General features: G+C 43.8%; 1 protein-coding gene across 4 annotated transcripts in view; it reads left to right on the top strand.

Annotated features, from left to right (window-relative positions):
• The window catches only part of LOC126983250 (E3 ubiquitin-protein ligase TRIM37-like), a 37,007-nt gene extending 15,386 nt beyond the window's left edge, over positions 1-21,621 (top strand). For 2 of the 4 annotated variants that reach the window (XM_050835887.1, XM_050835885.1), the window contains exons 2-16: positions 6,980-7,242; positions 7,902-8,112; positions 8,948-9,156; positions 9,366-9,473; positions 9,845-9,968; positions 10,665-10,750; positions 11,601-11,780; positions 13,532-13,646; positions 14,746-14,991; positions 15,336-15,613; positions 16,144-16,271; positions 17,011-17,241; positions 17,647-17,750; positions 17,877-18,181; positions 19,679-21,621. In XM_050835887.1, coding sequence (XP_050691844.1) covers positions 6,980-7,242; positions 7,902-8,112; positions 8,948-9,156; positions 9,366-9,473; positions 9,845-9,968; positions 10,665-10,750; positions 11,601-11,780; positions 13,532-13,646; positions 14,746-14,991; positions 15,336-15,613; positions 16,144-16,271; positions 17,011-17,241; positions 17,647-17,750; positions 17,877-18,181; positions 19,679-19,856 — 2,766 coding nt within the window. In that variant the 3' untranslated portion in view covers positions 19,857-21,621. The remainder of the gene's footprint in view (positions 1-6,979; positions 7,243-7,901; positions 8,113-8,947; positions 9,157-9,365; positions 9,474-9,844; positions 9,969-10,664; positions 10,751-11,600; positions 11,781-13,531; positions 13,647-14,745; positions 14,992-15,335; positions 15,614-16,143; positions 16,272-17,010; positions 17,242-17,646; positions 17,751-17,876; positions 18,182-19,678) is intronic. The other 2 variants (XM_050835886.1, XM_050835888.1) reach the window with 2 other exon arrangements.
• Positions 21,622-22,247: the final 626 nt, after the last annotated feature.

The raw sequence follows: 22,247 nt of genomic DNA, 5'->3' as shown, positions 1-22,247 counted from the left end.
AGATTTAAAGGGGAGGCACGCGTGTGGAAGAGGAGGAGGAGGAGGAAGAAGAAGAAGAAGAAGAAGAAGAAGAAGAAGAAGAAGAAGAAGAGGTTAACGTGGAATGGCAATGAGAGGGAAGATAAGGAGGTAAAAGAAATGAAGAGGAGGAAATAGAAGTGGAAGAAGAAGAGAAGAGGAGGAGAAGAAGAAGAGGGAAAGTACGGAAAGGAGGAGGAAGAAGAAGAGAGGAATAAGTTGGGGGAGGAGGAAGATGAAGTGGAGTAAGTGTTTGCGTAAGGAGGAAGAAGAGGAAGAGGAGGAGGAGGAGAAGAAGAAGGAGAAAAGAAATTAGGGAAAGGATGTGGTGGAGGAGGAAGAAGAGAGGAATAAGTTGGAGGAGGTGGAAGACGAAGTGGAGTAAGTGCTTGTGTGAGGAGGAGGAGGAAGAGGAAGAGGAGGAGGAGCAGAAGAAGAAGAAGAAGAAGAAGAAGGAGAAGAGAGAAAGTAAAGAAAGGAGGAGGAGGAGGAAGAAGAGGAGAGGAATAAGTTGGAGGAGGAGGAAGACGAAGTGGAGTAAGTGCTTGTGTGAGGAGGAAGAAGAAGAGGAAGAGGAGGAGGAGCAGAAGAAGAAGAAGAAGAAGAAAGAGAAGAGAGAAAATAAAGAAAGGAGGAGGAGGAAGAAGAGGAGGAGAGGAATAAGTGGTAGGAGGAGGAAGACGAAGTGGAGTAAGTGCTTGTGTGAGGAGGAGGAGGAAGAAGAAGAAGAGGAGGAGGAGGAGGAGGAGGAGAAGAGTATTGGATTAAATCAAATTACAGACAGTTAAGGTGAATCAAGACTTGCCTAGGTCACCTGTTGAACCTCCTCCTCCTCCTCCTCTTCTTCCTCCTCCTCCTCCTCCTCCTCCTCCTCCTCTTTTTTATTGTGTCCTAACTTTAGCATTCCCTTTTTTTCTCCCTTTCAATCTTTCTTCTTCTTCTTCTTCTTCTTCTTCTTCTCCTCTTCTTCCTCTTCTTCTTCCTCTTCTTTATTTCGTCCTAACTTTAGCATTCCCTTTTTTTCTCTCTTTCAATCTTTCTTCTCCTTCTTCTTCTTCTTCTTCTTCTTCTTCTTCTTCTTCTTCTTCCTCCTCCTCTTCTCTATTACGTCTTTTTACATTCATCATCATCTTCCTCCTCTCCTTCTTCCTCCTCCTCCTCCTCTTCTCTATTACGTCTTTTTACCTCCATCATTGCCTTTCTCTCCTCTTCCTCCTCTCCTTCCTCCTCCTCCTCCTCCTCCCGCTGCGGTGACGTAACATTAAAGCTTATTGGTGTGTGTGTGTGTGTGTGTGTGTGTGTGTGTGTGTGTGTGTGTGTTATACGTACATGTAGGCATTTTTTACTCCTCCTCCTCCTCCTCCTCCTCCTCCTCTTCTTCGTCTGTATCTTCTTATCTTCTCGCTGACTTGACTTTTTTTTATCTTCTTTTTCTGTCATTACCCTCTTAACTTATCTTCCTCCTCCTCCTCCTCCTCCTCCTCCTCCTCCTCCTCCTCCTCTTCGCCTCTATCTTCTTATCTTCTCACATTTTATTTTTTTCTCTTTTTCTGTCATTATCCTTTTAACTTATCTTCCTCCTCCTCCTCCTCCTCCTCCTCCTCCTCCCATGGTGTTATATAATTAGTCTCGCTATTTTCTTATTTTCCTCGTTGCTTCATATTCATCCTCTCTCTCTCTCTCTCTCTCTCTCTCTCTCTCTCTCTCTCTCTCTCTCTCTCTCTCCTCCCTTCTTTTTTTAATTTTTTTTATTTCGACTATATTCTTCCATTGTCTTCCTCCTCCTCCTCCTCCTCCTCCTCCTCCTCCTCCTCTTCCTCCTCCGTAAAGAAAATGGAGTAAAAATTCTGTCCTTTTTTTCTTTTTTTGTTTCGTTAATTGTCATTTCTTTGCGAGATTAATGACGTAATTACTTCCTTATTAAGCCCCTCCTCCTCCTCCTCCTCTTCTTCTTTTTCCTCTTCTCTTCCTCCTCCTCTTCCTTTTATTCCCCCTCTCTCTCCTCTTCTCATTATCATCATCTTTGCACTTAGTAATTACATCTACTACTACTACTACTACTACTACTACTACTACTACTACTACTACTTCTACTACTACTGTGGCCTCGTTCTTTACAGTAGACTAGACTTCTTGATGGTCACGAATGCCTTCAAGGACTATCATATATTCTCCTCTTCTTCTTCCTCCTCCTCCTCCTCCTCCTCCGAAACCTTCCTTGTCTATTGTTTTTGTTCTGTTTATTTCTCTTTCTTTTTTATGTCTTTCTCTTCTCCCCTTGTTTATCATCCATGTCTACACACACACACACACACACACACACACACACACACACACACACACACACTTTCTCCCTGAGTGTGTTTACCTGAGTGTGTGTGCGTGTGCAGCGAGTGTGAATAACGTACATATAGACACACATACATACATACATACATACATAGGGTTTTCATGTGTGTGTGTGTGTGTGTTTGTTTGAAGTGTATTTTTATGATTTTTTTTTCCTCATTTTTTTTATGCTTCTAATATTTTCCTTTTCTCCTATTTCCTTCTTTATCCGCTATCTTCCTTCTCTTTTTTTTATCTCCATTTCTTCTCTATGCTTCTAATATCTCCCCTTTTCTTCTTGTCTCCCTTCTCTCTTCTCTTTTTCTCTCCATTTTTCTCTATACTAATAATTATCTCCCTCTTCTCTTCTTCCCTTCTTTATCCACTATCTTCCTTCTCTTTTTTTATCTCCATTTCTTCCTCTGTGCTTCTAATATCTCCCCTTTGTCTTCCTTTTCCCTTCTCTTTTTCTCTCCCTTTTTCTCTATACTAATAATTACCTCCCTCTTCTCTTCTTCCCTTCTTTATCCACCATCTCCCTTCTCTTTTTTATCTCCATTCCTTCCTCTATGCTTCTAATATCTCTCCATTTTCTCCTATTTTCCTTCTTTGTCTCCCTTCTCTCTTCTCTTTTCATCTTCATTTTTTCCTCATTCTTTCAACCTCTTTCTTTATCTCCTTTTCCTTTCATTATCTTTTATCTCCCTTCTCTTCTTCCCTTTCTCTCATTCTTCCAACCTCTCCTCTTATCTCCTTTTCCTTCATTATCTTTTCTCTCCCTTCTCTTCTTCCTTTTCCCATCCCTCCATTTCTTCCCCATTCTCAGTTTCTTCCCCTCTTTCCCCTTTTCTTCATTTCCTATTCTCCCTCTTTTTTCCCTGTTCTTAAACCTATCCCCTCCCTTCCCCTTCTCCCTACTTCTTTCCCTGTTATCTCCCTTCCCTTTCTCTATTCTTCCTTTACCTATCTTCTTTCCCTCTCTCTCTCTCTCTCTCTCTCTCTCTCCCCCTTCTTTCTTTTTCTTCTTATCTCCCTATTCCTCCCTTCCTTCCCCTTCCTCTTTCCTCGTTTTCCATCCCCTCCCCTCCCTTCCCATGCTCTCCTTTTCTTCTTCTCTCCCTATTCCTCCCTTCCTTCACCTTCCCTTCCCCTCCCTTCCCCTTTCCTTCCCCTCCCTTCCCCCAGGCCTTCCCCAGGACACTTAAATCTATAGGAAATAAAAAATGACCGTGATCCAGAATGTGTTACCTCGGGGGGTGAACGGAGGGAAGGGGAAGAGAGGGGAGAAGGGAAGGGAAGGGAAGGGGAAAGGAAAAGTTGGGGATGGGAAGGAAAAAGATTGGAGTAGGAAAATGAGGGGATGGGGAGGAAAGAAATGAGGGTTGGAAAAGGAGAAAAGGGAAAAGGGAAAAAGTTAAAGTTGTGAATGAAAAGGAAAGACGATGAATGATAAAGGGAAGGGAAGGAGTGGAAGAAGGTGAGAATGGGAAGGAAAAAGAAGAGAAGGAGAGGAGGGAGGGAGGGTTTGAGTGTGAAAGGGAAGGGAAGGAGGGGACGGGAGGAAAGGAATAGAACAAAATAGGATAGGAAGGGGAGAAGGTCCAAAATGAGTGGGGAAGAAAAGGGCTGGAAACAGAAAAGGGAGAATGGGGCTTGTTATGAAAAGGCCGATGGTTGGGGGGGGAATGGTGAAGGGAAGGAGGGGACGGGAGGGAAGGAATAGAAAAACAAATAGGATAGGAAGGGAAGGAGGTCGAAAAGGAAGGGAACAGAAAAGGAAGAATGGGGCTTGTTATGAAAAGGCCGATGGTTGGGGGGGAATGGTGAAGGGAAGGAGGGGACGGTAGGGCAGGAATAGAAAAAATAGGATATGAAGGGGAGAAGGTCGAAAAGGAAGGGAACAGAAAAGGAAGGATGGGGCTTGTTATGAAAAGGCCGATGGTTGGGGGGGAATGGTGAAGGGAAGGAGGGGACAGTAGTGAAGGAATAGAAAAAATAGGATAGGAAGGGAAGGAGATCCATAATGAGTGAGGAAGGAAAGGGCTGGAAACAGAAAAGGAAGGATGGGGCTTGTTATGAAAAGGCCGATGGTTGGGGGGGAATGGTGAAGGGAAGGAGGGGACGGTAGGGAAGGAATAGAAAAAATAGGATAGGAAGGGAAGGAGGTCGAAAAGGAAGGGAACAGAAAAGGAAGGATGGGGCTTGTTATGAAAAGGCCGATGGTTGGGGGGGAATGGTGAAGGGAAGGAGGGGACGGTAGGGCAGGAATAGAAAAAATAGGATAGGAAGGGGAGAAAGTCGAAAAGGAAGGGAACAGAAAAGAAAGGATGGGGCTTGTTATGAAAAGGCCGATGGTTGGGGGGGAATGGTGAAGGGAAGGAGGGGAAATTGAGGCTTGAGGAAGATTAGGAAAGGGAAGGGAAGCGTTGTGAAGGATAGAACGCCAATATTTTCCCTTGGGGCGTGGCGGGGCGGGGCGGGGCTGGCTGGGGCGGGGCTCGAACCAAGGCTCTTAAAAGTATATGTCGAGGAAGCGGACGATGAACATTTGAAGCTATAATCACATGCTCTACTAACCACCACCACCACTACTACTACTACTACTACTACTACTACTACTACTACTGGTACATCTGTTGGTTATGCGGTGGTCGAGTGGTCAGCATAAGGAGTGGTCAGCGTTCGTTTCCCGTTGGTTCCCGTCACCGTCCGTCTGTCTGTAAACTGTAATAACGATGATGATGGTGATAATGGTAATGATAGGCTGTAGAAGAGGGTCACACTCCGCTATGAAGGGTGCCAAGCGGTGCGTGGGAAGGGGGGGGAAGGGAAGGGAGGAGAGAGAGGATGGAATGGTGGAGAAGGGAAGGTGAAGGGAGGGAAATGGAGAGAAGGAAACGGAAGATAGGGAGAGGAGGAAAGGACGAAGGGAAGGAAGATTAAACAGAAAAGAAGGGAAGGGAAAATAAGGAGGGGAGGAAATGACGAAGGGAAGGAAAATAACAAAAAGAAAAAGAAGAAGAAGGGGAAGGGAAGGAATGGGAAGTGAGGGAGAGGAGGAGAATGCAATGAGTGAAAAGGAGAGAGAAAATAAAAGAATAAAAGGGAGAGAAGGAAAGAAGAGGAGAGCAAGAAAGGGAGGGAATTAAGAAAGGGGAATGATCGAGACGTGGAGGGAACAGAAAGGAAGGAAGGAAGGGAAGGAGAGGAAGTATAAGGAAGATAGGAAGAGGAGGAAAAAGCGATAGAAGGGAAGATACCATAACAAAAAAGAAGAATGAAGGGAGAGAAAAAAAAGAAGGGGCGAGGCGAAGGAGAGGAGAAAAGGAAGGAAGGGAAAGATTGGACGAGAAAGAAGAAAGAGAAAAGAAAATATGGAAGAAAATAAAAAGAACAGAGGAATGAGAAAGAGGGAATGAAATGAAGGAAAAGAGGGGAAATTAGGAGAGAAAGGAGGAAAGAAGATAAGAGAAGAGAAGGGAGAGTAGAGGAAAGTATACGAAGGGAATAGAGGAGGAGAAGGAAGGGAAGGGAAGAAGGGAGTGCATAGGAGGACAGTGGATAGAGGAGGAGAAGGAAGGGAGGGATGGAAGGGAAGGGAAGAAGGGCGTGGGTGGTGGTGGTGGTTATGGTGGACTGGTGGAGCGGCCTCATTAAATACTCCACACTAATTAGCTTTGGTGGTTGGTGATGGCGCTGTGTTGTTATAGGAGAACACACACACACACACACACACACACACACACAAACGACCCAGTATTTCATGACAGAGATCTTGAGTGTTATCGGTTTTAGAGTTTTTATATATAGATTCAATAATAGTGCTCTCTCCTTTCGTTGTTTTTATTTAGAGGTCGTTATTATTTTTATTTATTTATTTGTATACGATATTTTGACCTTGCGTTGCCTTCGCTTTAAAATACGTTACCATGAAAGTAAAAACGTTTGTGTAAAGTCTACGGTGCCAACATACCAAATTCCAGTAAACAGAAGCAAGTAGAAAGAGTAGAGGAATGATGGAAAGGAATGAGAAAGAGGGAATAAGATGAAGGGAAAGGAAGATAGGAAAAGAGAAGGGAGAGGAGAGGAGAGGATGAAAGAGAAGAGAAGGCAAAGAGATTAGAGGAGAAGGAAGGGAAGGAAAGGGAAGAAGGGTTTGCATGGGAGCGGGATGCCTCTGACTTAAACACTTTCAGTAGGGAAGGGTAGCAGCAAGATACTTTTCCATTGGCCTTTGAATTTTGTTTGGGTACTCTTACTGTAAACTATTTGAATAAGCAACACCAGTGGACCTCCTTGTTGATTCTATACTTTGCCCTTCAACAGGCTCCTTTCATGTAAAATATCGTCACACTCATAAAATAATTGCCTAAGTCATTTTTCAGTGATTTCCAGGTTTTGTTTACATCAATTTCTCATCACGTGACGCCCATTCTTGTATAATTGCCTTCGTCATTCAGCGTTCGAGTGTTCTAGAATTAGCCTTTTCATTTCTCCCTAAACCTTAAGTCAAATAATATAATGACACTTCTCTTATGATTTCCTGTAAAGTAGAAAATAATGACTCAGGTGGTTTGTTTATGAAGGTGACGATATGATGTGTGTTCTTACCCTGTCCTCCCCATCCTTGCAGAGCCTGGCTGAGGTGTTCCGCTGCTTCATCTGCATGGAGAAGCTGCAGGACGCTCACCTGTGCCCTCACTGCTCCAAGCTTTGCTGTTACCTGTGCATCCGACGCTGGCTGACGGAGCAGCGGCCACAATGCCCTCACTGCCGCGCCAACCTCCACCTCCACGAGCTGGTCAACTGCCGCTGGGTGGAGGAGGTGACGCAGCAGCTGGACACCCTGCAGCAGGCGGGGGTGAGGCCGCCGCCCCCCGACACGGACAAGGACAAGTATGTGTTTCCTTTTTATGCTCTTACAGTAAAGGAGAAAATACGTTGATGAAAAATGAGGACAAGTTGGTCTTTCTTGTTCTCTTTATTCTCCTTATTCTTTATTCTCCTTATTCCCTTTATTCTCCTTATTCTTTATTCTCCTTATTCCCTTTATTCTCCTTATTCCCTTTATTTCCCTTATTCTTTATTCTCCTTATTCCCTTTATTTCCCTTATTCTTTATTCTCCTTATTCTTTATTCTCCTTATTCTTTATTCTCCTTATTCTTTATTCTCCTTATTCCCTTTATTTCCCTTATTCTTTATTCTCCTTATTCCCTTTATTCTCCTTATTCCCTTTATTCTCCTTATTCCCTTTATTTCCCTTATTCTTTATTCTCCTTATTCTTTATCATAGATGGAAACAGCGACAACTTAAGTCTTCCTTATTCTCCCTTTTTTTTACAGTAAAGAAGACAATAAATAAAAACAAGGATACATTAGTCTTCCTTATTTTCTTTTTCAAGACAATGAATGAAAACAAAGTACAAATTAGTCTTTCCTTTTCTCTGTTTTACATTAAACAAGACAGAACAGAGACAAAACAATAAGAAAATGCCCACCATAAACTTACATAGAAGAAGGTTCCTCTCTCTCATGTGCGTCTGTATGCGTGTAGGTGTGAGCGTCACCAGGAGAAGCTGAGTGTGTACTGTTGGACATGTGGGAAGTGCATCTGTCACCAGTGTGCGCTGTGGGGCGGCACGCACTCGGGGCACACCTTCAAGCCCCTGGAGGAGGTATACGAGCAGCACACCACGCAGATCAGGGAGGAGGTGGCCCAGCTCAGGCGGCGTCTGCATGAACTCGTCTCACTAGTGCAGGAAGTGGTGAGTGACTTTTTTTTATCCTAATTCTGGTACGACGTAATTTTAACCCGGTAGCAGCGACGGGCCAAATTTGTGGCTTTACCGTGTAGCAGCAACGGGCCAAATTTGTGGCTTTACCGTGTAGCAGTGACGGGCCAAATTTGTGGCTTTACCGTGTAGCAGCAACGGGCCAAATTTGTGGCTTTACCGTGTAGCAGTGACGGGCCAAATTTGTGGCTTTACCGTGTAGCAGCAACGGGCCAAATTTGTGGCTTTACCGTGTAGCAGTGACGGGCCAAATTTGTGGCTTTACCGTGTAGCAGTGATGGGCCAAATTTGTGGCTTTACCGTGTAGCAGTGATGGGCCAAATTTGTGGCTTTACCGTGTAGCAGCGACGGGCCAAATTTGTGGCTTTACCGTGTAGCAGTGACAGGCAAAATTTGTGGCTTTACCGTGTAGCAGTGACGGGCCAAATTTGTGCCATGATATAAACCCCCCAAAATAGATGATACATAAACTGATCATAAATGCTTTGATATAGATTATGAAATGGTTTGCGTGAGTGATGATTTTTTTCTCATTTTTCTCGCTTAGAGGGACCATTAAGAAACATGATCCCCGCTGCTACTGGGTTAAGTGATCTTTTATTCTTCAGTTAATTTTTTCTTCATCTCTTTGGTGCAAAAAGTAATATAAGTCTGCAATAGAGGCTGTGTGAGTATCATTTTCATGGGTAGTTAGGGGCTTCATGGTGCAGTGGTTAGCACACTCAGCTCACAACCAAGAGAGCCCAGGTTCGATTCCCAGGCGGAGTGGAATTTATTTTTATTTTTTATGTCTGTTTAATTTCTGCAGGAGAGGAACGTGGAGTCGGTGAGGGCGGCGAAGGACGAGCGTGTGAGGGAGATACGTAATGCAGTGGAGCTGATGATCGCTCGGCTTGACTCTCAGCTCAAGTCAAAGCTGCTCACGCTCATGGGCCAGAAGAACTCCCTCACGCAGGAGACGGAGCAGCTGGAGACCCTGCTGCAGGAGATTGAGCACCAGCTACACACCTGCTCCAAGTAAGCCAACAAGACCTGCCTGAGTTACCTGTGTCAGATCTGAGAAGTTTCGGGTCCCTACAGAGTTCAGAATAAATAACTCTGTAGGGACCCGAAACTTCTTGGATTCAACTTGTAATACGGCCCCTAAACCAACCTTTGTAGGGACCCGAAACTTCCCTTAACTCATAGGATTATTTCTGCTAGTTGTCTATATGTTCTTCTCTTAGGTCCGAGTTAATCCAGCGCTCTCCCGACCTTCACTCCATGATCACACCCGTCAACAAGAAACCCATGGCCTCCTTCGTCACTGCTCCCGTACCTGCCGACTTCCAGAGGTGAGGGACGACCTGTCTATTCCATGGTAAAGGGAATCCACTCAGACCTGTTACTTGGGACACTGGTAGATAAAATGCCAAATACGAGGTAGGTTAAAGTTTCCGAACCTAATTGATGTATGACCAAGAGAGGAGAAAAGAAATAGAAGAGGAGGATATTAGAAAAGGATAGAAAGATAAGTTGAAAATCTTTACATAATGGAAGAGAATGAAGACAAAACAAAAAATCAGGTACCGTAAATTATCAAGTATTTAATGATTTTCTTTTGTCTATCTATAAAAAATGTGACTTCTCGGATTTTATGTATGCTCGTGACTGGTTCCTCTGGTGACGTAAAGAATTTTATCTCCATTTTTCTTCCCCCCCGCAGCGAGATTGTTCCTCAGTACGACAGCAGCACCTTCGTCATGAACAACTTCTCGCAGCTGCAGCACAAGGCGGACCCAGTCTACTCCCCGCCCCTGCACGTCAACGGCCTCTCCTGGCGACTCAAGGTGCAGCGCTGGGGGCTTGTTGGGGCTTGGGGTTGACTTCTTGGGTTGGGGTTTGGGGATGACGTCTTGGGTTGGGGCTTGGGGATGACGTCTTGGGTTGGGGCTTGGGGATGATGTCTTGGGTTGGGGCTTGGGGATGATGTCTTGGGTTGGGGTTTGGGGTTGACTTCTTGGGTTGGGGTTTGGGGATGATGTCTTGGGTTGGGGCTTGGGGATGACGTCTTGGGTTGGGGTTTGGGGTTGACTTCTTGGTTTGGGGCTTGGGGTTGACTTCTTGGGTTACAGGGGGGGTTGTGGGGTGTTGCTATCCTGCTTTTTTTTTACAGTTTTGGAGAATAATGTAAAAAAAAAGTTCACTGCGTTATCTCTTGCTCTCGGGTTCGACATCTTTGGTTATGAGTTAGTTCACTTCTCTCTACTACAGTTTATGATTAGATTGGCTTCTCTACTTCTTTTACACAGTTTTGAATAGTGACGTAAAGCAAAAACAGACATAAAGAAAATGGCTCATGCGCTTCAGTCTTCTGGGTTTGTTGTCTTGGGTTATATATTTCGTTAGTTTCTTTTATTTTCTCGGTATGGAAAAGTGCTATAGGGCAAAACAAAACTATATAAGCAAATGGTTCACTGTGTTCTTCCTTCACATTTTGGTAAGCTTCAAACTGGTTCCTAATGCCTTGTTATGCCCCCCGACAGGTGTATCCCGACGGCAATGGTGTGGTGCGAGGGAACTACTTGTCCGTCTTCCTTGAGCTTAGCGCCGGCCTGCCCGAGACCTCAAAGTAGGTTGTCGTGTATGTGCGTTCTTGTATGTGTGTGTGTGTGTGTGTGTGTGTGGCAGGAAGGGAAGGTTTGGTTACTGGGAGCCTAAAACTGTTTATTAATTCTCTCTTTCAGGTGTCAGAATTTTGTATATCCAGGTAAAGTACACAAAGAAGGTACGCTGCGGCTGTTCTAATATAGTTGTTTTGTTTTCCTTTGCTCAGGGACAGCTTAGGACGCGTGACAGTGTGGCCTAAAGTCATTTTCTTGCAGTGTTTATTGTTTTCTATTTCAGTAGGATGACTTTTTTTATCCCAACACTTGTATTTTTATATTTTTGTAATCATATGTTTCACTGGTGCTTATGATTTGTAACTTAACACACTAATCTTGCTTTCAGAATGTCTTGTTTCCCATGTTGAGTGTTTTATCCAATAATTACTATGGCATTGTCTTTGCTTTATATTCAGACATTGATAATTCTTTGTTTTTTCTAGTCTTCTTTTTTGTTTTTCAATTGAGGAGCGAGCGGAGTGGAAAAATTTGGGCGGCTTTTCCGATACCCTACGCCCCTGTCCACCCAGCAGTGAATGGGTACCCTGTCCCGTCTCCTGGGATCTGTGCCCTTCTCCTATAATTCCTTCCCCTTCTGTCTCTCTCCGGCATATGACCACAGACATTGCGCTGACTAAACAAAACTTTCCAACTTCTTTCGATTGAGGAGGCGGTAACATCAAATCTCTTTAGTGTCTGCTTTGTGTTCGCTATCCAATGACATGTTTTCCTTCCCTTAATGCTCGAAATCAAGATGTAAATGCCTGATAATTCCCACGCAAAACACGTCTTCCTCACACTCTACACGTCCTCCAGATACGAGTACCGCGTCGAGATGATCCACCAAGGGTCGAGGGATGCCAGCAAGAACATTGTGCGAGAGTTTGCTTCGGACTTTGAGGTGGGCGAGTGCTGGGGCTACAACAGGTTCTTCCGCCTCGACCTCCTGGCCAACGAAGGCTACCTCAACACGGAGACGGACACGCTCATCCTGCGGTAAGTGTGGACGCCTCCCTTCCCTCGCATAGTGACCTCAAGGAAGTGTGTTTAGTTTCTTTGTTGTAGATCCTCATTGTAGTGGGTTGTGATATATGCCTGATTTTGTCTTAACCTTGTATTAGTCTTCGTCAATGTTAATGGGGATGATTTGTCTTTTCGATCCATTTTTCAAGTTTTTATTTATTTATTTATTTATTTATTTATTTATTTACGACAAAGGAACAAGCTCAAGGGCAACAAAAAGAAAGTGTAGAGAAAAAAAAAGCCTGCTAACCCCTGCTCCTGAGTTAGTTGATTTTGTTAATTTTTTATATAACTTTTTCATAAGCTTGAGAGGGTCGTCACTCCCTCTGACCTCCTGACCTGAGCATGTTAGGTTATGTTGGAAAGTCCCTAAAGTAACTTGTTCAAAATTACAGATTATATTTTTTGAGATTATTTTATTTTTTTATGATGTATGAAGACCTTCGAGAGGGTTCAAAGTTACAGATTATATTTTTTGAGATTAGTTTACATTTGTATGATATATGAAGACCTTCGAGAGGGTTCAAAATTACAGATTATATTTTTTGAGATTAATTTATATTTGTATGATATATGAAGACCTTCGAGAGGGTTCAAAATTACAGATTATATTTTTTGAGATTAATTTATATTTGTATGATATATGAAGACCTTCGAGAGGGTTCAAAATTACAGATTATATTTTTTGAGATGAATTTATTTTTTGTATGATATATGAAGACCTTCCAGAGGGTTCAAAATTACAGATTATATTTTTTGAGATTAATTTATATTTGTATGATATATGAAGACCTTCCAGAGGGTTCAAAATTACAGATTATATTTTTTTAGATTAATTTATATTTGTATGATATATGAAGACCTTGCAGAGGGTTCAAAGTTACAGATTATATTTTTTGAGATTAGTTTATATTTGTATGATGTATGAAGACCTTCGAGAGGGTTCAAAGTTACAGATTATATTTTTTTTGATTAATTTATTTTTCTATGATATATGAAGACCTTCCAGAGGCATCAAACACCAATATAAGGGCAGGATATCGCCACCTTCGTAAACAAACATCAAGTCATTATTTTCTACTTTTTAGGAAATCAGAAAAGGGCTGTTGTCATCTCATTTGGCTTAAGATTTAGGCGGAAATGAAAAGGCAAATTCTAGAACACTCAAACCCTGAATAAGGAAGGCAACTATACCAAAATGGGCGTCGCATGATGAAAAATTGATGTAATGGGATTTTTTTTTCACATTTGTTACTTTTTTTATGTCCTTGAACTGACTCCTCTGCTCTAAAAAATAAAAATAAAAATAAATAAAAAAATAAAAACTGGAAATCGCTGTCATAAGTTTCTCTCCCTGTAAAAAAAAAAAAAAAAAAAAAAAAAAAAAAGATAAAAGTAAAAACTGGAAATCACTGAAAAATGACTTAGGCAATTACTTTATGAGGGCGACAATATAATCTATAGTTGATCTTTATTCTATTTTCATGTAGCCTGTCATCACTTTCCCTCCCTGTAAAAAAATAAATAAATAAATAAAAAAATAAAAACTGTAAATCACTAAAAAAGACTTAGGCAATTACTTTAAGAGGGTGACAATACAATCTATAGTTGACCTTTATTCTATTTTCATGTAGCCTTTCATCACTTTCCCTCCCTTTAAAAAAAAAAAGAATGAAGGTACAGTATACTCTAAACTAATCCTCGACGCTCTCCCCCTTGCACAGGTTCCAGGTGCGGCCGCCAACCTTCTTCCAAAAGTGTCGCGACCAGGTGTGGTACATTCACCAGCTGCAGACCCTCCAAGCGCAGTACATCCAGCAGATCAACAACCTGAAGGAGGTATGCGTCGAGCCTTTGGGGGAGAGGGGGAGATGAGGTGTGGGAGAGAAGCTTTTGAGTTGGTGGTCTTTTGGTGGGAAGGAAACAGACGATTATAGTTATGTATTGCTTATGTATATGTGTTCCCATGATACCAGGAAGACTATACATGCATAAAGGTACGGCCACACTGCACTGGGAGGGTAGAGGGTAGCGGGAGGCCTATCGGGTCAGAGGCAAGAACAAACATGTTATCTAATACGAGTGGCAATACACGACGCGGGTAGCGGGTTCCCTCCAAGCTTACCCGCTACCCTCTACCCTCCCGGCAAATTGCGTGCAGAGTGGCCGCAGCCTAACACCTTTCTGTGCATAACAACTCCATGTATTCTTCCCTAAATCATGTCATAATTTTTTTAACTGACTTCCTACTCATCATGCAGCACTTTCCTCCATATTGAAAGTAGAAAGTGAGATGATTTTTTTATTTTTTCATTGTTATTTTTATTATTACTTTTTTACAGCATTGGAAGGAGTTAGTTAAGGGAAGGAAGTCAAGGGCAACAAAAACAGAAAACAAAGAAGGGTGCAGGTTGGATAAATTCATGGATAGTGAGGTTAGGTGGGGTTAGGCTTACAGGAGCTGCCTTGTATAGCCTAACCAGCCTCTTGCAGACTCCTTACGTTCTTATGTTCTTAACCCAGTAGCAGTGACAGGCCAAATTTGTGGCTTTACCGTGTAGCAGCGACGGGCCAAATTTGTGCCTTTACCATATAGCAGCGACGGGCCAAATTTGTGCCATGATATAAACCCCCCAAAATAAATGATACATAATCTGAACACAAAAGCATTGATATATATTATGAAATGGTTTGTGTGAGGGGTGATTTTTTCTCGTTTTTCTCGCTTAGAGGGACCATTAAGAAACATGATCCCCACTGCTACCGGGTTAAGAAAGATGATCCCTGCTGCTACCGGGTTAAGAAAGATGATCCCTGCTGCTACCGGGTTAAGAAAGATGATCCCTGCTGCTACCGGGTTAAGAAAGATGATCCCAGAAAAGCAGAAAACAAAAAGGCTGCAACATAAAAATTGATTCCTTTCCCTCAACCGTTACAGAGAATAGCCATTGAGCTGTCCAGAAACTCCGTCAACGGCAGCAAGAATCTCAACACCCCCAGCGGCTTCCCCCGGGTGGAGCGGCCGCAGTCTGCCTCCCCCAAGCCCAACCCCATCAGCCAGCACCCGCACCACCCCCACCCCCTCCCCCAGGCCAAGCCGCAGCGGACGCACCACATCAACAAGAGTGTGGAGCCCATAGAACTGGAGGCCGAGAGGCAGTCCACCAGCTCCTCTGATACTGAGGTGCGTGTGTGTGTGTGTGTGTGTGTGTGTGTAATAATAATAATAATAATAATAAAAATAGGTTTATTAATATATGGCAGCTGTTCGGCTTAAAATATACTTATTAAAAATACAATAAACTATAATACTGAATAGGCTACACTTGAGGGGGGGAGAGGGTTGGAGGTGGTTTGGGAGAGCTAAAAATAGAGACAAAAGGGTAAGGGAGGGTGGTGTTAAGGGAGCACTTAAAGGGAATGCCCCAAATGCCATGAAAGTCTTGTCAAATGTACACGCTTGGACGTTGAAATGTTTAAGAATTGATCCTAAAATTCTTCTATTCCCCGATCTCCTCATCTTCATAGGATCTCAGCGAGGGTGAGATCAACGACCAGGAGGAGGGCCCAGACCACAGCGTCACCACGGCCGAGTACGCCAGCAACGATGAGAACGATGTTGACGATGAGACCATGAGCGGCGATAATGACGTCGAACACTCGGCAGCCTCGTCCCTCCTGGCCAGCCTGCACGAAGCCTCCGCCCTGCACGAGGCACCCATCCTCAACCACAACCAGTCCCACAGCTCCTCCTCCTTCCTCTCCGACTTGGACTCCCTCACCGAGCAGCTGGGGGCCGTCGGCAGGTAAGGAGAGATTTGGGGTCGCCTGAAACTTTACTTGGGTTCTTATTGGTGAATTTTATGGTTGGTTTAAAGTAAGGAACAGTCTGTTGTTTATAAGTAAGGACAGTCTGTTTTTTTTTTGCAAGTAAGGACAGACTAGTTTTTATAAGTAAGAACAGGCTGGTTTTTATAAGTAAGGACAGTCTGTTTTTTATAAGTAAGGACAGTCTGTTTTTTATAAGTAAGGACAGTCTGTTTTTTATAAGTAAGGACAGTCTGTTTTTTATAAGTAAGGACAGTCTTTTTTATAAGTAAGAGGCAGTCTGATTTTTATAACTAAGAGCAGTCAGGTTTTTATAAGTAAGGACAGTGTTTTTATAAGTAAGGAGCAGTATGGTTTTCATAAGTAAGAACAGGCTGTTTTTTTTATAAGTAAGGAGCAGTCTGGTTACTTATCATCCAGAATTGTGAACCATGAATGCATTTGTGACTGTAGAGGTGGATGAGGGGCCTGATAGTAACCCTTCCTGCGATGCTTTCCTCCCCCACAGCAGCATCCAGCCGGACCTCAGCTCTCCGCAGGGTGACGAGATGATGTTACTGCACCTGCTGGAGATGCAGGGGCGGGGCGGGCCAGACCACCGCAGGCCCTGGAGCAAGCCTGGTCTGGGGGGCATCAGTGAGTGACTCGGGTTGTTTCTTTTCCTCTTCTCTTGGGTTGTGTAGACATATCTTCCTCTGTGTTACTCTATTCTTCAGCTGCTTGCCCTTATAGTCATTGTTTTTTCTCTTCTTTTACTCGTCCATTTGCCAACATTGATATTTTTTGTATTTTTTGTATTTTTTGTATTTTTGTATTTTTGGGCCAGACCACCACAGGCCCTGGAGCAAGCCTGGTCTGGGGGGCATCAGTGAGTGACTCGGGTTGTATCTTTTCCTCTTATCTTGGGTTGTGTAGACATATCTTCCTCTGCGTTACTCTATTCTTCAGCTGCTTGCCCTTATAGTCATTGTTTTTTTCTTTTTTTACTCGTCCATTTGCCAACATTGATATTTTTTGTATTTTTTGTATTTTTTGGGCCAGTGGCAGAGAGAACTAATTTTCATATGCTTGCTTATTTTATTTAGAAGCCAAATGGAGTGCTTACTTATGCTTTTTTATTTTCCTTCCCTCAAACATTATGGGTCGTGTTATAAGACATTTGGGCGCCCAAGAACACATATTTGACAAGGCTTTCGTAGGAGTTGTGGGTATTTCCAGTAGTTGTATGACCCTGGTGGTAGTCTGACCCTTCTTCTGTAACATGAACCTGAAGAGATACTCATTAGAACCCAACTGACCCCCTCTTTGACCTTTAGAAATAGCTGATGTGAGAAGCAAAAGTGTCTAACAATACCAACCTATATTTGCTCTCCAGGTTCGCGGCACAAGTCCAACCGCATGGTACGTAAGCCACTGTTGCCCATCGCCTCAAGTGTGCTGGACACACTGCAGCTCGACATGGCAACGCTGCTCCAGACCAGCCTGCCCTCCCACAGTGGTCTGCCCTCCTCCCTGCAGACCCATCCCGGCCTGCCAGACCACGACCGCTCCGTGCCCCACCTGCAGCACCCCCACCCCCTCACCTCCGCCAACTCAGTGACCAAGAGTGAGTGGAGGAACCTTCTGACACAAGCCCTTACTTTGCATGGAGGCTTTGGGTCTTGTATTCAATCCTTGCTTATGTTTGCTTTCTTAACCCGGTAGCAGCAGGGATCATGTTTCTTAATGGTCCCTCTAAGCGAGAAAAATGAGAAAAAATCACCCCTCACACAAACCATTTCATAATATATATCAAAGCATTTCTGATCAGATTAGGTATCATCTATTTTTTGGGGTTTTATATCATGGCACAAATTTGGCTCGTCGCTGCTACTCTGTTAAAGTGTAAATGGAAGGCAACTTTAAAAAAAACTGAAAGAGTATCAATAAAGAGTAAACTGAACAGCAACTTCCCTGCCACTCCCATGGTTCTGTAAATTGTGTTTCATTATGAGTACTGTCATTTCTGCAGGTGGGTACCGCCCGCCCCTGGCTCCCCGCCCCCCAATGTACCCCCACCACCTGGCGGAGGAGGCTAAGAAGGAGGCGCAGTCTGTGCCGAGTGTGGCAGACAAGGTAGGCAGCGTCACCTTCACCAGATCATTCACATAGGCAGGGTTGGGTTGAGCCTTGAGACAGAAGCGCTCACATTGGAGGAGGAAGGAGACTGACAGTGTTCCCTTTGCTGTGATTGCCCGGCAGGACCTGAGCGAGTCATCAATGTGTGACCTCTCGCTGGACCCTGTCTCCCTCTCCGACATGACCCTGGAGGAGGGGCCGCTGTCCGAAGCTGAGGAGCCTGAGGCGTTGGGGGCATCAGCAGCAGCAGGAGGAGCAAGCAGCGCGGGTCAGGCAGGCGGTGGGGGCTGCGGTGGAGGGGTGACGTGCGGTGAGGGCGAGGCGAGCGTGAGCAGCGACACCACACCGGCCGGCTACACCAGCGACGGCGGAACTGAGGTACCTTGCATCCCTGCCCTCAACACCGCAAGGCTCGTCGCACGCATGAAGTAAGATCACCACCACCTCGTAGCCTCGTCTCGGCACCCTTGCCACTGAGGAGTTAGGAACCAAAGGGAGAGACTGCGTACGCTTAGAAGGGAGAGGATAACTGCCTTCAGTGGTGGTGGTGGTGGTGGTGGTGTCTTATCAGGTCTTGTGGTGATGGGTTCATTAGGCTTTCCACCTTAAATAACATTCACCTGCACCACTAACAGGCTGGGATCATTCGAGAGGCCCCCCCGAAGTGAGCCTATTGCATGGTTTTAAGTCAGGGGTATAAGACTCTTCAGTACATCCTTCATCTTGAGAGTAAGACCTGGGACCTTCTGGGACGTGTCTTGCTATAACAGGTCATCAAAAGGGGACAGCATTGAGAACTTGTGGGGTGTTAGGTTCACATGGGGTGGTGGTGGGACAAAGGGGACAGCATTGAGAACTTGTGGGGTGTTAGGCTCACATGGGGTAGTGGTGGGACTGTTGCCAACCTTCTGGGACGTGCCTTGCTCTATCAGGTCATCAAAAGGGGACAGCATTGAGAACTTGTGGGGTGTTAGGCTCACATGGGGTAGTGGTGGGACTGTTGCCAAGGTGCCTGTTAACAAGACTTTACTGCAACACTCGCGCCTTCATGACAGCAAGGTGGTGGGCAGCCATAACACGGTGCACACAACAGGATTATCAGCTTGCACAGGAAAACTAATACACAGTTGCTTCATTTATTAGACTTCCCAGTCATTTAAATTTTCTCTTAGCTTCTAAAAACATCACGTAAATCAAGCTTCTCTTCTGATTCGCTGCATTTTAAGTGATGAGCGAGTGTAGCGTGGAGTGTAGCGTGGAGAGGTGGGTGGAATAACACAACACTGGCCGCTGGTGATACTAGAAGGGTATTGCTTCCTTCCTAACCTTGATGCTTTCACTGCTTCATATTCACTGCAGTGGAGGGCCAGAGAGGGTGTGGGAGTGACTGTGATGCTGCATGCCACTCTGCGAAGGGAGGCTTCATGTGTAAGAACTGTTACCTGCTTGAAATTAGACACTTATTAAACAAACAAGAATTCTTTTCCATTGTGTTTAGTAGGCAAAACTTTTTTTTGAATTTTGAGAAGTAATTTTTCGATCATGTTTAATAGGCAAAACATTTTTGTATTTTAAGAAGAATATTTATTAATTACATCCACATTTTTTCTTTTCATGCCACTGAAGCTAAATAGTACAGGTGTGTTGCTTAGGGTTACTGAAGTGCAACAAAAGCACAGAGTAAGATAAGGTTTTGCCTGTCATTGAGGAGGTCATGTCTTTTCAAACAGGCAGGCTGAGTTGTGTTGTGTGTGTCAGGCCGTGCTGGAGGAAGATCATGAAGCAAAAGTTACTCAAGCAATAACATTTGAAATTTCATGATTGAACAATGTTTGTCCTTGCTTCACTTTGGCAGGCTCCAGCATAGAGGCTGGAAATAGCTGTGCAGGATTGTTCTCACTTTGGTAACTTGACTTCCTTTGCAGCAAAATGGCAGAAACCAAAGGAAGTGAAAAGGTGGGCTGGGCAGCGGCAGCCGCTGGCTTCCCGTTTGCCCTTGGCTTCAAGGTGCCCGCCGAGAAGCACACCCAGGACAAAGCTCAGGACAAAGCCAGGGACAAGGATGATGCCCGGAGACCCACAAAAGATGAAAAGCGAGAGTAAGCCGGACCAGAGCGTCAACTCTGATGATGAGGCTGACGACGCTAGTGCCAAGTAGTGACGTGATGCTGAGGGCCGGACGAACACCAACAAAGACGAGCAGCAGCGGGTGCACCAAGAAGAAGAATGGGACACCGAGTGGCTTGGCACGAGGGCTCCACCTCTCCCAGCTCTGAGGATTGGATCTACACCTCAAGGATGCACTCTTGGCCCTAAATCTACAAAGAAAAACAACAAACAGCTTGAAACTATTTGTAACATTACTCACAGTTTCCTTTCAAGTTAAAAGTAATACCTTGGAAGTTCCACATGATACTATTCCACAATAACAGTACATAGAGGAAGTATCTTTTCTCCTCGTCAAATGTTGTGTGAGAGCACCTGCTGTAAGCGTAGGAGCAGCTACATTGTTGGCACTTGGATGTTATTAACTAGACATTTCTTTGTATAATCAGAAAAAAAATATGAAGAGCAGCGTTATGAGATACTCTGTTGTATATTTTTGTTAATATTTATGTTTTCATAGATATTTTTCTTATTTTTATATTTTTACTTTGGCATTAAATCTGATCCATGTTGGTCTGCAGTTATGTACATTCTTAGGCCTAGTCCTGGTCAACTACTGCATTGTCCTAAGGACCATAAAACTAAGTACAATAATAATCCGAAGAATTGGGGATTCAAGGGACATTTTTCTGTTGATGTTAATTTTATCCGGGCCGTGTGTTTAGTCCACACAAGCAAGTGTTCATAAGCTTTAAGTTTCAAGAAATTTCAGCAAAAGATTTGAAGCCTTTTGTTTCATGTTTTTGAGTGTTTCTAATCATTGCTTGGGGGAAATACTCATGGACTTGGTGAGACAGGACTCATTGGATACCAGGTGAAACATTTGACAATCTTCAGCACTGCTCACTACATGTACCTATAATTTCAATGTAGATATTAATATTCTTTAAAAAAATTTTGATGTCACAGAAGTACTCAAAGTTTTCATTGAATTATAAATTGGTCAGTCTTAGACAACACACTCCTGTATGTGTATGAGTGTGTGTGTGTGTGTGTGTGTGTCAGTCAGTCTGTGTGTGAGGCAGCCTTCAGCTCCCAAGGTTATTGTGTATGTCACTGTACCACTGTGTAGAAGTTAGATCCTTACTGTTGTTCTGTTGGTGTGCGAGCCGGTGTGTGGTGGGGCTCGTGATGGTGAGTCCCGCCAGCACCACCAGGGAGCGCTGTGTCGGGGTGCAGCGAGGCAGTGTTGGGTAGGGACAGTGTTGGGTAGAGACAGTGTTGGGTAGGGACAGTGTTGCGTAGAGACAGTGTTGCATAGGGACAGTGTTGCGTAGGGACAGTGTTGTGCCGACAGTCATGTGGAAGGCAACTCTTTGGTTCGTTGTAATCTTGCAGTGTCTTGTATAAATTGTTGAGATGTTGGATGAAGTCTACTTTTCTATATATTTAGTTCTGTTGAGAGTTACAGTTCAGTTATTGGTGCTGTCGAGATTGTTTCAGTTTCTGTACGCGTTTACTTAAAGTACATTTTAGAAATAGTGCTGGGAAAGGTTGCATTTTTCTCCCTGTGAATTCTGTACTGTGAGTACCACTATACTTAATGTACAATAAGACCCGAGGCAGCCAGGAGCAAACATTTCTATAGTTTCCTACTTTTTGTACAAATGCTTTACTTATTTTACTTAATACATTATTATTTGTTTTTGTACCAGAAATCATATTTATTTTACAAATGTATGAGAATAAATTGTACATTTTATTACATAGATTCATTACCCGTTAGCAGTGTGATGAACTTGAGACATAACCCATTATGAAACACAAAATGTCACCAAGATTGAAGAAAAGGAAATCGCTAAGTGCGTAAAAGAAGATCCAAAGGTTTTCTGGAAGTGCTGTGTCATCTAAAACAAGGATAAAATCAAGAAAAAGCAGACCTCTCCATGGACGACAACAGGCTGGCTTAAACGTCAAGTGATGAGGAGAAAGCGAAGGTTCTGTCTAACAAGGTCTCGATTGTCTTTGTCGCTGAGCCAGAAGGGGAACTGCCGAGCACTGAACTAAAAGAGGTACCAAGTCTGACACGCATAGAAATCAGTTCAAATCACCGATGAAATAAGGAAGGTCTTACAGAAATTGAAGGGAAACAAAATAAAAGAGATTAGTGGATATGGCATATGTTTCCTCCCTTCTCCTTTGTTGTTACCCTGCCATATGTTCAGTCTCTTATGTCTACTCCCCTGACTAAATCAAGCCCTTTATTTTTTTTAAGCACATGTCCTTTACCATATCGTATCTTTTTAGTTTCATGGTGCTATTTCCGCATGCATCCTTATAGTTGTATAATCACACTCTATACTGCCTGGGGGTTGGGATGGTATGTTC

Source organism: Eriocheir sinensis, chromosome 53 (assembly GCF_024679095.1).
Source record: "Eriocheir sinensis breed Jianghai 21 chromosome 53, ASM2467909v1, whole genome shotgun sequence".
NCBI classification, from domain to species: Eukaryota; Metazoa; Arthropoda; class Malacostraca; order Decapoda; family Varunidae; genus Eriocheir; species Eriocheir sinensis.
This window is presented reverse-complemented; position numbering and strand designations above follow the sequence as displayed.